A 15766-nucleotide genomic window follows, 5' to 3' on the forward strand; every position below is an offset into this window, starting at 1 on the left:
TTTGAAATATTGTGGTTTGGGTCATCAGAGTGATACATTTTCAGTATTTTGCATAATTGCCAATATTTGTGAATTCTGATGATAAAAAAAAAGACAAGCTCATTTCACTTATCTCCTGTTGTTTTAAGGTAACTCATAATAAAACTTGATTTTCTATCCTTTCACAGGGGAAAAACAGCTGATGAGAGTTCAGTAGCATTTTAACACCAGAAATCTTGAGACAGAGTAACTAAGTAAGAATAGCTTTTCATAACTTTAATGGGCACAAAGATACTGTAGACTTTAGCCTCAGGGGATGCAGTGGTCTGTTGATCTGGCCAGATTTCTGCTTCTTCAGGAAGACTGTATGAAGAACCTACATGAATAGAAAATTGCCAACAGAGGAGAAAGCACCAGCATTTCAAGCTGGCACCTCCCATCAGTGTGAAGCACACTTAGTCTTTTACTTAATTGACTCAAGCATAGAAATAAATTACCTGAGAACCTTTAGGCCTGAATGACCCATTTCACTCCAAACCATTTGTGTTCCTTATCAGTTTATGTTTCTAATGAGAATGCACTTTCAAATTTACTTTCTACAGAGAAATATCAGTCTGTTTTTATTGATTACAGAGAATTCTGTCTTCTGAACTGTGTCATACTTTTTAATCATCTCCCTTTCATTGAATATTTGAGATGGTTACCAAGTTCTCAGTATTTTATATGACTACAGAGAATTCTGTCTGCTGAATTGTGTCATAATTTTTAATCATTTCCTCTTTGTTGAACATTTGAGACGGTTACCAAGTTTTCACTGTTATATAAACAGTGTTGCTATGAACAGTCATTGTATAATTTTTGCCAGAAAGAAAGACCTATTCCTTGAAGCAAATCCCTAAAAATGGAAATATACCAGGTCACATGTATATTTCTCCTTACTCTATTGGTAACACATTTTCTGTGAATATAACATTTCATTTTGCAGTTCCCACCAACTTTGGAATTTCTTTTTATTAGCGTTTGCTAGCAATAACAGATGCATCATGAATCTAAAATTGCCACACTTCCAGGTCTTTTCCAGTCCTGCAAATCAGGACTGTCCTTCTTTTTAGTCTGTCCTTCGCATTCATTCTCTAGCATCTCATAACTTCCTTTGGGGCACCTTTGGGGCACACACAGTAAGTACATCATTCTTCTTTTTGTGTACTTGATTCTCTCCAATGCCTGAACCCTCCCCCTCAAGGTCTTGGCATTAGACTCTTGTATCCCTGCCCTCCTCACACTGTAAGATCTCCCTAAAGTGAAAGTCGCTCAGTCGTATCCAACTCTTTGCATGACTATAGAGTCCATGGAATTGTCCAGGCCAGAATACTGGAGTGGGTAGCTTTTCCTTTCTCCAGCGGATCTTCCTGACCAGGAATCGAACCTGGGTCTCCTGCATTGCAAGTGGATTCTTTACCCACTGAGCTATCAGAGAAGCCCTACTAATTAGATGCTCAACCAATAGCCCTGCTTTTGTTTGAAAATCAAGTTTGTGTTATGGAAATTTGAGCCGATTAGCTTCTATTTTAAGTAGCTAACACATTAGGAACCACTCTCTGTATTATTGATTAGTTTTGGGGTTTTCTTTGGGGGGAGGAAAAGGCTATTTTTCTTACTTTCTTAATTTAGCAATTGGGCACAGTTCTTAAATCCTCAGAATCCTGGCCCTGTACAGTAGCTTGTTTGAGTGCACATGTGTCCTGGAGCTTGTGAGCAATTCTGTTTCTTGCTCTGTCTTCCACAGTTCAAGTGAATTTTTCATATGCATGAAATTTCTTGATGCCTTCAACTTTCCAACTGTTTCAGTGGCTGGCAGCGCTGCTGGGGTAGGACCCAAGCAAAACCAGTTACCTAGACCTTTCCTTTGTGAGTCTGGAAATCTGGGCCGGGGAGCATAAAGCTCTTGGTTTAGAGAAACTGATAGCCAGTGCTTAATAGTCAACTGCAAATTATTTCAAATTCTCTGGCAAACTGGTCTTCTCACCAAAACCTGCAGTACCCCCAGCAAGGAGCCAGCCATGCAGGAACCGCAGCCTGGGACGGGGGTCTGTGCCCTGTGGGCTCAGTAGTTCGGTCGTGTCCGACTCTTTGCAACCCTTTTTAGGACTATAGCCCACCAAGCTCCTCTGACCATGGGGTTTTTCAGGCAAGAATACTGGAGTGGGTTGTCATTTCCTCCTCCAGGGGATCTTCCAGATCCAGGTATTGAACCCACATCTCCTGTGTTGCAGGTGGATTCTTTACCACTGAGAAATTGGGGAAACCAGGGTAGGGGCTTACCGTCTGCATTTGTTATCCTGGGCTCTTAGGCAGCTGCAGGCAGAAGGAGCCAAGGCTGTGAAAATTCCAACTGGGAGAGAGTTCTCAGGGGAAGCCAGAGATCTCCAGTCTAGGTTCAAGCCTTGGGAGTAACCTTGGGACAGAAAGTAGAAATTGAAAGTATCAGGTGAGGAAGCATGGGAGGGCAGCCCAGGAGTGAGGATGTTAATAGGCATGAGTGGTTCAGAACATCCTCTTGGGACAGTTGTAGCCCCATGGTACGTGGTCGGTTGGTTGGTTTAAAGCTCTCTGTGGGACTCGGAGCAAATCTGTTAAACTCAGAGAGCTTCTGACTCATAAAGTGGTATTTGGACTGGATGACTTCCAAGGCTCAGTCTGGTGTAACACACTTTTACTTTGGTTCATTTTATTACTTCGAGAGCATTTAATGTTTATGTTTTTAATTTTCCTTTTTATAATTTGAGATCTTTTCCTGGCTGGTGTCAGATACCATGTATCCATGATACAAGCTGCTGCTAAGTCACTTCAGTCGTGTCCGACTCTGTGCAGCTCCATAGACGGCAGCCCACCAGGCTCCCCTGTTCCTGGGATTCTCCAGGCAAGAACACTGGAGTGGGTTGCCATTTCCTTCTCCAATGCGTGAAAGTGGAGTCGCTCAGTCGTGTCCGACTCTGTGTGACCCCATAGACGGCAGCCCACCAGGCTCCTCTGTCCATGGGATTTTCCAGGCAAGAGTACTGGAGTGGGTTGCCATACAAGCAAATGATGCTAAATTAACTTTTGCAGTCATTTGGCGTTTATATTAGTTTGGTTGTGCATGCTCAGCCATTTTAGTCGTGTCTGCCTCTGTATGACCCCATGAACCATAACCCCCCAGGCTTCTTGGTACATGGGGTTCTCCAGGCAAGAATACTGGAGTGGATTGCCATGCCCTCCTGCAGGGGATGTTCCCAACCCAGGGATCAAACCTGCATCCCTTATGTCTCCTGCAAGCCCTTAGCTCGGTTAAGAAACTCAAATTACATTAGATTCATATTGTTCAAAGCCATTTAAGAATGTTCAAACCAGGAAATAGTTGTCTTTCATAAGAGTACAAATATGTCAATACTTAGTTCATTACTAAATAGTAGCATTTTTGGACTACTTTTCTAGGAAAGATGTGTTCTGGAGTAAAGCAGCAGTCTCTACCTTGCGGGGGTGGGGGGGAAGAGCCCTAGAGATGGGCTCCCCAGGTCACATTCCCCATTCAGTCCCTGCCTAGGCTTGACTCTAGGGACATCACATAACCTCCCTACATATTAGCTTCCTCTTTTATAAAACAGCCTTCCCCCATGCTCAGATGGTAAAAAATCTGCCTGCAATGTGGGAGACTTGGGTTCAATCCCTGGGTTGGGAAGATCTCTTGGAAGAGGGCATGGCAACCGGCTACAGATTCTTACCTGGATAATTCCATGGACAGAGGAGCCTGGCCAGCAACAGTCCATGGGGTCTCAAAGAGTCGAATACAAGTGAGCGACTAACACTTTCACACTTTTCACTTTTGCAGAATGAGGATAAACCTTATAGTAACATTGTAAAGATGAAATAAGAGGTATATTTAAAGCTGTCTGTCCAGTGGTGGCATATGGTTATGGTCTATCAGTGTGATAGACCTTCTGCTGAAGGTGAGATGTTTAGATCTATGGATTTTGAGGCAAAGGATTTTTGGTTTGTATACTCACATGTTGGCATACACTCTGGTTCCCTAGAATTTCAAATCAGTGATACAAGCGATGGCTGTCACAGAGTCAGTGTTTTATTTGCAGTAGCATCTTTCCCCAGTTGGCATATGATTGGTCTCTTTGGTTTATTTACTTTCTAAGTAGGGGGATTTGGCACCATTGTCCACCAAAATCTGTTTTTTGTATTTTTCTGAGCAAGCGCACCATGCTGACCATGAAAACAGAGAAAGATCAGGGTACTCCTGGTTAAGTGGATGGTAGGGAGGAAACCGAAGGCATCGCTGGTCTTAGGGGGGATTTGATGATCTGGTTGGAGAGATTGTATCCAGGGCAGAGTACCCAGATTTCCTTTGGGGCTTGTGGTAATCCAGTAAGTGAATTATCTGTTTTTACTAGCTCCCGTGACTCATAAGAGAGTCCTTTCAAATCTGCACACCTACCTACCCAGGAAATCCTCTTGCCAGCTTGAAGCTGGGCTGTTTACCTTGATAACACACCTTTAGTTGAATGCCCTTCCAGATCATTAATGCAGGGCTTTGTTGCAAGGCTGCTGCGACTCCCATATGCCCAGATCCTAATTACGAACGCCTCCTTGGCAGCTCTGCCTCTCGGGGGCTCCAGGGACCCTGGCTCAGTTTGCCGCGACGTCTAGATACAGATCTCTGGAGCCCGTCTGTGGAAAGGAAGGTGAGGAAAATAGCGGCAGATGCTGTCTTTGTCTGGAACTGTGGCCTTCCCACCACCACCGTTAGCAGCTTGTCCACCTCACTGTGGAGAATGGTCTAAGGACAGAGCCTGTTTTGCTCTGATTGATTGTTTCTTCTCTGACTCTCTCTCCTTCCTACCTCCCCTGTTCCCCCCACCCCCAAGTGCTGGATTCTCTCTATGGTGGTCCAATTTGTGTTTGTTTTTTTAAACTTATATTTATTAATTGCTATAGCATGTAGCATGTGGGATCTTAGTTCCCCGGCCAGGGATTGAACCTGTTCCCCAAGCAGTGGAAGTGCAGAGTCTTAACTACTAGACCACCAGGGAAGTCACAGGGTAGTCCCATTTTTGAAGGCAAGTCTCACTCATTAGGGCTTCCCTGGTGACTCAGATGGTAAAGAATCCGCCTGCAGTGCAGGAGACCTGAGTTTGATCCTTGGGTTGTAAAGATTCTCTGGAGGAGGGCATGGCAACCCACTCCAGTATTCTTGCCTGGAGGATCCCATGGACAGACGAGCCTGGCAGGCTACAGTCCATGTTGTAGCAGAGTTGGACATAACCAAGAAAGTAAGCACAGCACAGATTTAGAGGTGTGCAGACACAAACATACACATGCATACGAAACACTGAAAGCTACTGGGATGATACCTTGTGAGTAGGTTCTCACAAGAACTTTCATACAAGCTATGTATACCCCACTCATTAACGCATGTTTCTCTCTCTGCCTGCAGGGGAGTTGCTGAGTCAGCCCAGACCAGAAGGAGTGGCAGAGATCATCTGCCCCAAGAACGGCAGCGAGCGAGTGAATGTTGCCTTGGTTTACCCACCCACACCAACTGTGATCAGCCCGTGTTCCAAGTGAGTTCTGACCCCATAGCCCCCGTCCCTCACTCTTGGACCTGCCTCAGTCATTGTAAGAACAAAAAGCCAAGTTAAAGTACCTTTCATCAAACTGAAAAGCCACCCTCCCGGGGCAGACCTAGTTTTCTGGGTGATAGCAAAACCATGGCTTATACAACAAACTAGGAACTTTCATGTTTTGTTATTTGTGGTTTTCTTTTGCTGATAAAAGTTACAGCATTTTAAAATAGCTTTCTTGAGATATTATCCACATATTATACAGCTCACTCATTTAAAGTATATGACTATTTTTTTAGTATACTTGCAGGTATAATGCAACTAAAGAGAGCAGTTTTTTCTTTTAATTCTGCCATTGTTTCAGAAAACAGTGAGAGCTCATTAAGTAAGCAAAGCTGTAGAAAACCTGAAGTAGACCCCTTTTTTGCTTGCGGTCTCTGATTCTCTATCAGTCCTGACAATCAGAGGCTGTAGTTTGGACTTAAAGACACAGAACATGCCCGTGTGAACTAACTTCCGTATACAATGTTAGCATTAAACTCACATGATGAATTTAGGTTAACTCATCTGTTTGGCTTTTTCTGTAGTGTTAAGAACCCAGCGGGCCACTTTTACACTGAAATGAAATACCTTTCTTTCTATTGCAAATCTTGAAAAGTAGCAGTCCCTGGTCATCTGGGTGATATGAGCAAAGGCTTCATGAAGGAAATTTCTATTTTTCTTCTTAGTTGACCATACAGAATTTTTTTTTTCCCCCATATCTAAGCTTTGTGTAGGGAGGTTGGAAAGTTCACACTGGAGAATGGTGACCTGTCATGCATCTTGAGAAACTTGCTATCAGGCTGCATTCCTGAGAGCTTGTGTGATAGGAACTCATGTCTCTCGACCCTCCAAGTGTATGCAGAGTGGGGGTCTGCAGGGGCTTTCTCATGCATTCACAGCTGCCCCCTTTTCTCTAAAGCAGCTGACTCAATAGACAGAACATCCCTAATCCATCTTTGCTGGAAAACATCACTGAACACCCAAGGGAAACTTCTCTCAGGCTCTTCTCTTCAGAATGCTTTTGAAGGTTAACATGTTACATAGTGTTAATTCATCACTAGTATATGAATAGCATATTGACCCTGTGAGACCTTGACGTGCTTCTTAGGATTACATATTAACTAAGCAGGAATATTCTACAGCTTTTCTTATTTAATGACCATTCCCCTGTCCTGAGCATACCAAACAAAATGTTACCATTCTTTGAATTGGTCTCCGCTGGTCCCTCTCTTACAGATAGGGTGAGGATAAAGGGATCTTATAGAAACAGCAAGGTCTGGGATGGAGGGAAACGACTGTTCAGTAGATTCTGCATGCGTATAGATTTTCCTGAGCCAGGAGAGATGGTAACCTATTGTCATGGCTATGTGGCATTTAGTAGGCGAGATAGAGGTTGGAGTTAAAATATCCGTTTGTACAGAAACCACAGTGGCACTGAGCCGCTGTTATCAGTGTCTTTTCATGGGCTCCTGATGTCCTGCAGAAATGCTATCAGCTCCCCTCTCACCCAGTTTCTCATACCTAATACGAACAAGCAGCTTTAAAGGCTTGGGTAATCAGAGCCTCATGGCCTGAGACATCGAGATGCTAGAGGGGGTACCTTTAGTGACTGACCTGCTTTTGACCCAGCTTTGTGAATAGTTTTGTTCTGAAACGGATTCTTTTAAAGGGGTCTCATAGAATGGATGGTAGGTTTAGAGGGTAACTCTCAATTCTAAATAAAGGAACATCCTGGAGAACAAAATGTAAACCAGCAGGCCACTGCACGACCCGGTGTAGGCTCTAATTTACAAGTGGACAGCAGTGAACCAAATGTGGGAGATTTGGGGACCAATGAGGAAAACTGTCCCAGCAGGTGGTCCTTAGGCCCACACAGTGTGGGTCTGAGCCTGAGAGTGAGACTCCGGGTCTCAGCAGGCAGCAGAAATGGGGAGACTGGAGTTACTGCCTGGGTTTTGCAACTCCAGCCCCAGTTAACTTAGGCAAGTCACTAGAGAGTAACCTTTTATGACTCTCTCATCTCCTGAAATGCAGGTCAATGGTCAAGATCAGACTTCCTTGATCAGGCATGGGTATCAGAATTTCTAGGGCTAGGCACTAGGCTTTAAGAAACAAGAGTCACTCAGATGGTCGTCGAGTGTGTGCGCTGGAGGTTCTACTCACTGAAGTTCTCCCGCCCGCCCCTGCCCCCACCCCCATGGCTCCCAGGTGGGAGGCCAGCAAGTCTCATCTTCAGGAGAAATTCTTAGTAATCATGCCAGGACGGCAGGCACCAACCAGAGCCATCCCAGGAAAGCCAGAATAAACACCCGATTCTTAGGTCATTGATCTAGATCTTAGTATTTTTTTTAAAGAGACATTCCAAGCTCTTTGACCAGTTTCAGTTCAGTTCAGCCTCTCAGTAGTGTCTGACTCTTTGCGACCCCATGGACTGCAGCATGCCAGGCTTCCCTGTCCATCACTAACTCCCTGTTTGACCATTTTACACCTCTCCCTTATAGGTCAAATGAGACTGGTCATTAACAACCTGCCTCGGACCACATGTAAATGAATGGTGCTATGCTGAGCTTTACAAGCAAAAACCACTGACAACTATTATTTGATTGGATCTTCCTTATGAATTCCAAGCTTTCTATTTTATTATTTTTTAAAAATTTCTAGCTGTTTTGTTCCTCTGCAGAGAGAAAATAAAGAGTAAGTAGTGATTAAAAAAAGAGTGACTTACTCTCATTAAGTCACTTTGGGTGATGGTGAAATCTCTACCAGCATTTCATTGGGAAGAGGTTACATGAATTGAATGGAATGCCTGTCCACTTACACCTCACCTTCCAGGGAGAAACCTAGCATCTGAGTGACTCCTTGGTGCCTTTGCTGATTATCAGATAGAAATATGAGTATTTCCATACTCTGGTGATCCTGGGCTGATTTTCAAAGATATCTGCCTTTAAGATGAGATGAAAGTTCATTTAGTAGCAGATCTGCTGGGTTGCTTTGAAAACTTCTCATCCTAAAGAATATGGATTCTGATACATTTTTTCAAGCTTTATCTGTACACTTCCATAAAAGGTGCCTGTTTAATGGTTCATATGTCTATAGAGCTGGACAACCATCATCACAGTCTCATCCTAGAACATTTTCATCATTTCAAAGAGAAATTTCATGCCCACATGCAGTTACTTCCGTTTAATACAATACCTGGTTCTGTGCAGAAAATAAATATTTTTAGTGCCACTTTCAGTAATGGCCTTGCTCCCTGCTGTGTTGGTATTAAAGAGATTTGTGAGTTTTAAAGAAATTCATACGAACACTTGTTATCCCTGGCCCGGTGCTGTCTAAAGGCAGTGACCTGACTTGCTTCCCCCACTGCCAGCCCTCTGTTTACTGAACAACAGGAGGGAAATGGTGTTTCTTGGAGAGAAATCAGCCTCCTTCAGAACTCTTTTTCTTTTAAAGTATAGGGAGCAATATTTTAAAACCCCAACTTAGTTTTTTAGAGCAGTTTTAGATTCACAGTGAAATGGAGCACAAGGTCCAGAAAGATTCCATATACCCGCCAGCCACACACAGCCTCCCCCACCATCAACATCTCCCACCAGAGTGGAACATTTGTCCCATGGACACCTCCTGATCACCCGAAGTCCATTCTTTATATTAGGATTCACACTTGGTGTTGTACATTTTATGGGTTTGAACAAATGTAGAATGACATGATCTAGCATTGCAGTATCACACACAATATTTTCACTGCCCTGAACATCCTCTATGCTCCCCCTATTTATCCCTGCCTCCACTTTTAACCCTTGGCAACCAGTGGTTTTTTTTTTTTTAGCTTTACTAGGGTAAAACTGATAAATAAAATTGTAAGTTATTTAAAGTGTACATTGTGATTTGATATCCGCATTCACTGTGAAAGGATTCCCATCACCTAGTTAATTAACATATCCATCCCTCACATTTCCCCTTCAGAACTTCTGAGAGGCAACCTCACTGACCTTTAATCTGGACATTAAAGGGGTACTGAGCCTTGGTCATTAGGGATCAGAGGGAGCAAAAATATTTTTTCAGTGGGGAAAGCAAGGAGAAAGTAGAATAAATTTATTTTTAGAACTTTTATCTCTGAATTCCTGTCTCCATTTTATTGCTCTACAGGTTGAGATACTTAAAATTCCAATTTGGAAGGGAAGTGTGAACTCCTTTGGGGAAATGGCAGCTTGCTGTTTGCCTTTCATTTTTAGATACCTTAGAATATTTCTCTTTTTCATTTACAAAGAGATTTCCTTCCTTTATCAAAAGTATATATTCTGAAAAAATGCCGTTTAACTCAATTTATCTACTGATTTTCATTTAAAAGACGGGATCTAGAAGGCTAGCTGTGCATATAGCTAAGACATGTCTTTTACCTTAAGACATATGAGAGAGACATTCAATAGGCAGAGACAAGACAGCAGAGTAGGAGGAGACATGCTCACTCCATCTCATGGAAACAAAATCACAACTAACTGCTGAACAGCAAAACACAAAACCCTGGAACCTACCAAAAAAAGATCCTAGATCCAAAGACAAATATAGACACCGCAACAAGATGGGAGAATAGGGGGACCATTGCAGTCAAATCAAGTTCCATTCCCGCCCAGGTGGGTGACTCACAAAAGCAGAAAATTATTATAATGCAGAGGTTCTCCCACAGGAGTGAAACTGCTGAGTCCTGGGTCAGGCTCCACAGCCTGGGGGTCTGGCATTGGGAAGAGGAGCCCTGAGAGCATCTGGCTTTGAAGATCAGTGGGTTTGATCGCAGGAATTGCACAGGACTGGGGCAAACAGAAACTCCATTCTTGGAGGGAAAACACAAGACCTCGTGTGCCCCAGGACCCAGGGTAAAATGCAGTGACCTCACAAGAGCTGGGGCCAGACCTGCCTGCTGCTATCGGAGGGTTTCCTGTGAAGGTGGTCGGGGGGGTAGGGCTGGGGAACTGGCTCAAGACAAAGATACTCTCAGCAGTAGTTCTGGGGAGTACTCATTGGCATGAGCCCTCCTGGAGGCTGCCATTTTTTCACCAAGACCTGGCCCCACGCAACAGCCTACAGGTTCAAGGGCTGGGATGACTCAGGACAAAAAACCAAAGAGATGGAAACACAGCCCCACCCATCTGCAGACAGGCTGCTTAATGTCTTCCTGAGCCCACAGCTGCCCACCTCTCCCCTTAGACCAACTTCATCCACCATGAAGCACACAGCAGAAGCAAGAACTACAATCCTGCAGAACAGAAACCACAGTGACAGAAAGTTAGACAAAATAGCAGAGATACAAGTCCCAGATGAAGGAACAAGAGAAAACCCCGGAACAACTAAGGTGAAGTAGATATAGGCAAGCTACCTGAAAATTAATTCAGAGTAATGATAGTAAAGATGATCCAAGATCTCAGAAAAAGAATGGAGGAACAGATAGAGAAGATACAAGAAATGTTTAACCAAGAGCAAGGCTTCCCCATTGGCTCAGTGGTAAAGAATCTGCCTGCAATGTAGGAGATGTGGGTTCAATTCCTGGGTCATGAAGATTCCCTGGAGAAGGGAATGGCTACTTACTCCAGTATTCTTGCCCAGGAAATCCCATGGACAGAGGAGCCTGGCGGGCTACAGTCTGTGGGGTCGCGGAGTCGGACACGACTGAGCAACTAACACTCACTGTACAGAGTGCGGTAGTACAGCATCTTTATTTCAAGCTAGATCTGTAAGAGGATGACTTCATTGAACTTCTTGCTGTGCAACACGAAGAACTCAGTAATGAAGACCTGATGGAGTCGGAGGTCCAGAGAAGGGCTGAATCGAGTCAAGAGGAAGAAGAAGTAATTGAAGAACAAGGGGGTTTTCCTTATTTGAAGAGGCATGGTTAGTTTTTGAGGCACAGGACTCAGACATAGAATGGAACAGGAAGGTTTTTGCAGCAGCCATTCACAATGCCACCCAGTGGTACCAAAAAACTGAAAGCGTTTCCTCTAAGATTAGGAATAAGACAAGCCACTATTATTCAACATAGTTTTGGAAGTCCTAGCCATGGCAATCAGAGAAGAAATTAAATGAATCCAACTAGGAAAAGAAGAAATAAAACTGTCACTATTTGCAGATAACATGATATTACACAGAAGATCCTAAAGATGCTACCAGAAAACTACTAGAGCTCATCAATGAATTCAGTGAAGTTGCAGGATACAAATAAATTGGGAGCTTGGGATTGACATATACATCCTATTATATTTAAAACAGATAACCAACAAGGACCTACTATATAGAGCACAGGGAACTCTACTTAGTATTCTGTAATAACCTAAATGGGAAAAGAATCAATATATGTATATGTAAAACTGAATCACTTTGCTGTATACCTGAAACTAACACAATATTGTATAAAATAAAAACTAATAATTAAAAAAAAAAAAAAACTGGAGTGCAACTTACATTCTTCCATGCGGTCTCCTGATAATAAAAGACAAGACTCAGACTGCATTTCAAACTTGGATTATTACGTGTATACTGGAGCATTCCAATTTGAGTCAGATTCCAGCTACTTACTGCTTGCAAGTATTCTCCAATGTAGAATGATTACTTTGCTTAGGAATTTTGGCAGTTATATTGTTAAGACAAGGATATTTAAGACCAATTCAAATAAGCTTTTGTAAAAAGTAGGATGAAGAAGATTCTGTGGTCTTTATCTTACTAGATGGGCAAAATATGTTTAAATGCACTCAGATCAGTTAGTATGGACTTGATTAAAAACTTTTTTTTTTTAAGGAATGGATGAATTTGACTTAATCACAATGGAGAATTTTTCACTGATCTCAGGGTGGGGATGGTATGATATTTCGCAAGGAAAAGAGGCTGAAATGTGGAAGTTGCCTGTGGGGCATGTCACACTGCTTTGCATTGATTTGTTTTGTTCTCTGTAAGGAGTAAGACAGCTCCCTGCCTTGTTGCTGTCACTGGCTGGGAGGAACAGTGTTTCTCTGATTATTTAGTCTCCCATCAGCCACATTGATACTGGAATTTGTTCCCTCTCTGCTCAGGTATCTCCATACTTTCTTGGACAATTAAGTGGAAAAGATAGTGCTTCTTTCCCTTATGCCATCATTTTTACTGTACCCAATCTGTGACTTTAGGAGCACCAATTTTTAAGGGTAAGTCTCTGGGAAGCAGAGAGGGTTTCTTAAATAGATAAGGGCTTCCTAAGGACTTGGAGAGTTTAGGGGGAAACGGCGGGAGGATGGGTTTGGGATGAAGAGATTCCAAAGAGCCGGACACTTTAAGATTACAAATCTTTTATCCAGAATCAAGATGTGTTGGGGATTTAAGAATAAGAAAACTGCTCGATTCTTTTGCCTGATTTACTATAATGCATATATCAGTAACCTTAGATCCTTTTTGGAAAAAAAAAGTCATTTTTTAAAAAACTCATGTAATGCAGGAACATAACATCAGGAAAAGCTCAAGCTGATTAACACAGCAAATAGGTTTTTTAAAAGCAGTGTTGGTATTTATTTTTCCAAGCCTGTTTGATGGATTCTGGAGTTATGCCTCCAAGTTTGAATCCTGTGATTCGTTGGGGCTATGACGGGTGCAGGGCACAGTGGCACCATCCCGTGGGGTCATTCGCTGCATTTAGAGAGACCTTTGCAGGGGAGACATTTAGCATTATTCCTTACACTGAGTGTCATTCAATAAATTCAGCTGTTATTTCTACTAGAAATATTAGTATGCATACTGTGGATGACCTATAAAGGGAATAATTAAAAAAAACTAAAAATCCAAATATAGATGCTTGAGTAAAATCCACTCACTTACCTAGGACCGTCTAGTGTATTAATGAGGTGACTGTGCACAGCAGGTGAGCGTGTGTGCTGAGTGTGTGGAAGGGAAAGCGGGCTCGCCTTCCTGCCCACTGTGAAGGGGTCAAGGTGAAGTACACATGGTTCTGTGAGGCCGCCTACAGCTAGTTAGTAACGTCAGTGTCCTAACCGTGCGTTCCTGGGATGAAGAGACAGGTGGGATCCTTCCTTTCGTATTCTCAATGTCTGGACAATTGACATTGTGGGGATGGAAAAGTGGAGATATAGTGAGGCCAACCCATCAGGAAAGGACTGCTGGGCGGAAGACAGTTTATGACAGTTCCTTAGAGCAGGGGGCAGGTGGGGTATGGAGGACCCAGGGATACAGGGAGAAGCACCTGGAGGGTCAGGAAGCCAAGGGTGAGGGAGGAGCTGTGCGAGGAGCCCCTGTTGTGGTTTCTGCAGGAAGGTGCAGGCAGGGCAGGGGGCAATTGTAGGGTTGGCCAGTTCCCTTGGGCTCTGGGGCATAAAGACAGCCCAAGTCATGTGGAGCCTGGCCCTGGAGTGATTAGGGCAGGTGGATAGTGGCCCAGAGTGTGGCTCGCGATAAAGGGCGTGGTCAGGGGTGTGGATTCTGGATTCCCTGGTGTGGAGTTGAGAAGCGCACGCTTGCATCTGAGTGGTTGACTGTCTCTGGGAACTAATTGGCTGATGCTGGGAGGGGCCGCCCCTCCAGGGTGAGCAAAGCGTCAGAGAACAGAAAAGAGCTGCTTAATACAACATGGTATGGCATCACTTCAGCCTAAGCTCCTAAATACCCTGAGTGCGCTGTCACACCCCAGGAAGGGCAGGTTTTGTGACCTGGGAGGATTTGGGGTCAAGCCTCCCACGCTGACCTCTCCTTTCTCCTGTGGGATCTGTGGGCTATGTGGCAGCTCCCCTGGATGTGCCAGGGTCTCCGTAGGTGTGCACTGTGTCCTCCGCACCAGAGCCCTTCAGGGCCTGTGCCTCGCGTCTCCAGGGATGGCCTCGCCCTGCACCCGCTGCCAGGCTGGGGGTTGGAGGGGTCTGTTCACTCTTCTCCCCCTCTCCCCATACTCGGCCGTCCCCTGAGACCTCTTGCCCCACTTTGTCAGTGCATCTTATTTTTTTTAAGGAATTGTTTCCATCTATTCAGCTCCCCGCTTTTATGTGCAGAAGTTTCCCGCATCAGCGTGTCTTGAATGAGTGAAGCTGGCCGGTGAGCTCTATCCTCGGCCCATGCTTTGTAGTCGTCCTGTCTCTGTCAAGATCCCTGTGGGTATCTCAACCTGCTTCCCCCTTGCTGGTCTCTTTGTCCTCGAAACCAATACGATCTTTCAACAGCAGACCCCCATCACCTTGCTCCCTATTGCAAAGCCTTGAAAGCTTCCTGGTGATTATGGTTCAAGTTCAAAATCCTGGACAAGACCCACAAGGCTTCCCAAGCCGACCCCAGCCCGGCTTCTGACACGTGATACTCCCTTACTGCGAAGGGTCAGCCACACCTGGCCTCCGGCCTGCTCTCAGTCCACGGCCAGCTGCCACCCCTTCTCTCCTACCTGATGACATCCCTGTGACCCAGGCCACGTGTCCCCTCCCCTGAGAAACCAACATCAGTCCTTCTGACTGTGCTCAGCCCCTCTTTCCTTCTCATCTCCCCCTCTTATAGTATGGCTGTCTTTTGCCTGAGACTTTCTCATGACATCCTATTCCTCCTTCACTCAGCAAATCTTTGTTGAGAATTTGCCCTCCACGAGGCCACTGTGCCTAATGGCAGAAAGTGAAGAGGAACTAAAGAGCTTCTTGATGAGGGTGAAAGGGGACAATGAAAAAATTGACTTAGAACTCAACATTAAAAAAAAAAAAAAAAAACTAAGATCATGGCATCTGGTCCCATCACTTCATGGCAAATAGAAGGGGAAAATATGGAAACAGTGACAGACTTTATTTTCTTGGGCTCCAAAATCACTGAGGACAGTGACTGCAGCCATGAAATTAAGAGATGTTTGCTCCCTGGAAGGAAAGCTATGACAAACCTAGACAGCGTATTAAAAAGCAGAAACGTCACTTTGCCAACAAAGGTCTGTTATCATCAAAGCTGTGGTTTTTCCAGTGGTCACATATGGATGTGAGAGTTGGACTATAAAGGAAGCTGGAAGAATTGATGCTTTTAAACTATGGTGTTGGAGAAGCCTGTTGAGAGTCCCTTGGGACCACAAGGAGCTCCAACCAGTCAATCCTAAAGGAAATCAGCTTTGAATGTTCATTGGAAGGACTGATGCTGAAGCTCCAATACTT

At 44.2% G+C, this 15766-nt stretch overlaps 1 protein-coding gene and 1 long non-coding RNA gene across 11 annotated transcripts in view; one reads left to right on the top strand and one right to left on the bottom strand.

The window, feature by feature from the left end:
• Positions 1 to 15766, top strand: part of MFHAS1 (multifunctional ROCO family signaling regulator 1) — a 115110-nt gene that overhangs the window by 93423 nt on the left and 5921 nt on the right. For 2 of the 10 annotated variants that reach the window (XR_008710077.1, XM_055567213.1), the window contains 2 exons: positions 5462 to 5588; positions 12689 to 12799. Coding sequence is in view for 5 of the 10 variants with exons in the window: in XM_055567213.1 (XP_055423188.1) it covers positions 5462 to 5588; positions 12689 to 12775 (214 nt within the window). In the remaining 5 variants the exon portion in view is untranslated. Of the gene's footprint in view, positions 1 to 4621; positions 4710 to 5461; positions 5589 to 8131; positions 8345 to 12688; positions 12800 to 15766 lie in introns of those variants that run through there. The other 8 variants (XM_055567216.1, XM_055567218.1, XM_055567217.1 and 5 more) reach the window with 6 other exon arrangements.
• Positions 243 to 15766, bottom strand: part of LOC129643099 (uncharacterized) — a 91378-nt gene continuing 75854 nt past the window's right edge. Inside the window, exons 2-3 of the long non-coding RNA XR_008710079.1 lie at positions 2302 to 2434; positions 243 to 355 (exon numbers count right to left, since the gene is read on the bottom strand). This is a non-coding gene — a long non-coding RNA (uncharacterized LOC129643099). The remainder of the gene's footprint in view (positions 356 to 2301; positions 2435 to 15766) is intronic.

This window comes from Bubalus kerabau, chromosome 2, assembly GCF_029407905.1.
Source record: "Bubalus kerabau isolate K-KA32 ecotype Philippines breed swamp buffalo chromosome 2, PCC_UOA_SB_1v2, whole genome shotgun sequence".
Taxonomy (NCBI): domain Eukaryota; kingdom Metazoa; phylum Chordata; class Mammalia; order Artiodactyla; family Bovidae; genus Bubalus; species Bubalus kerabau.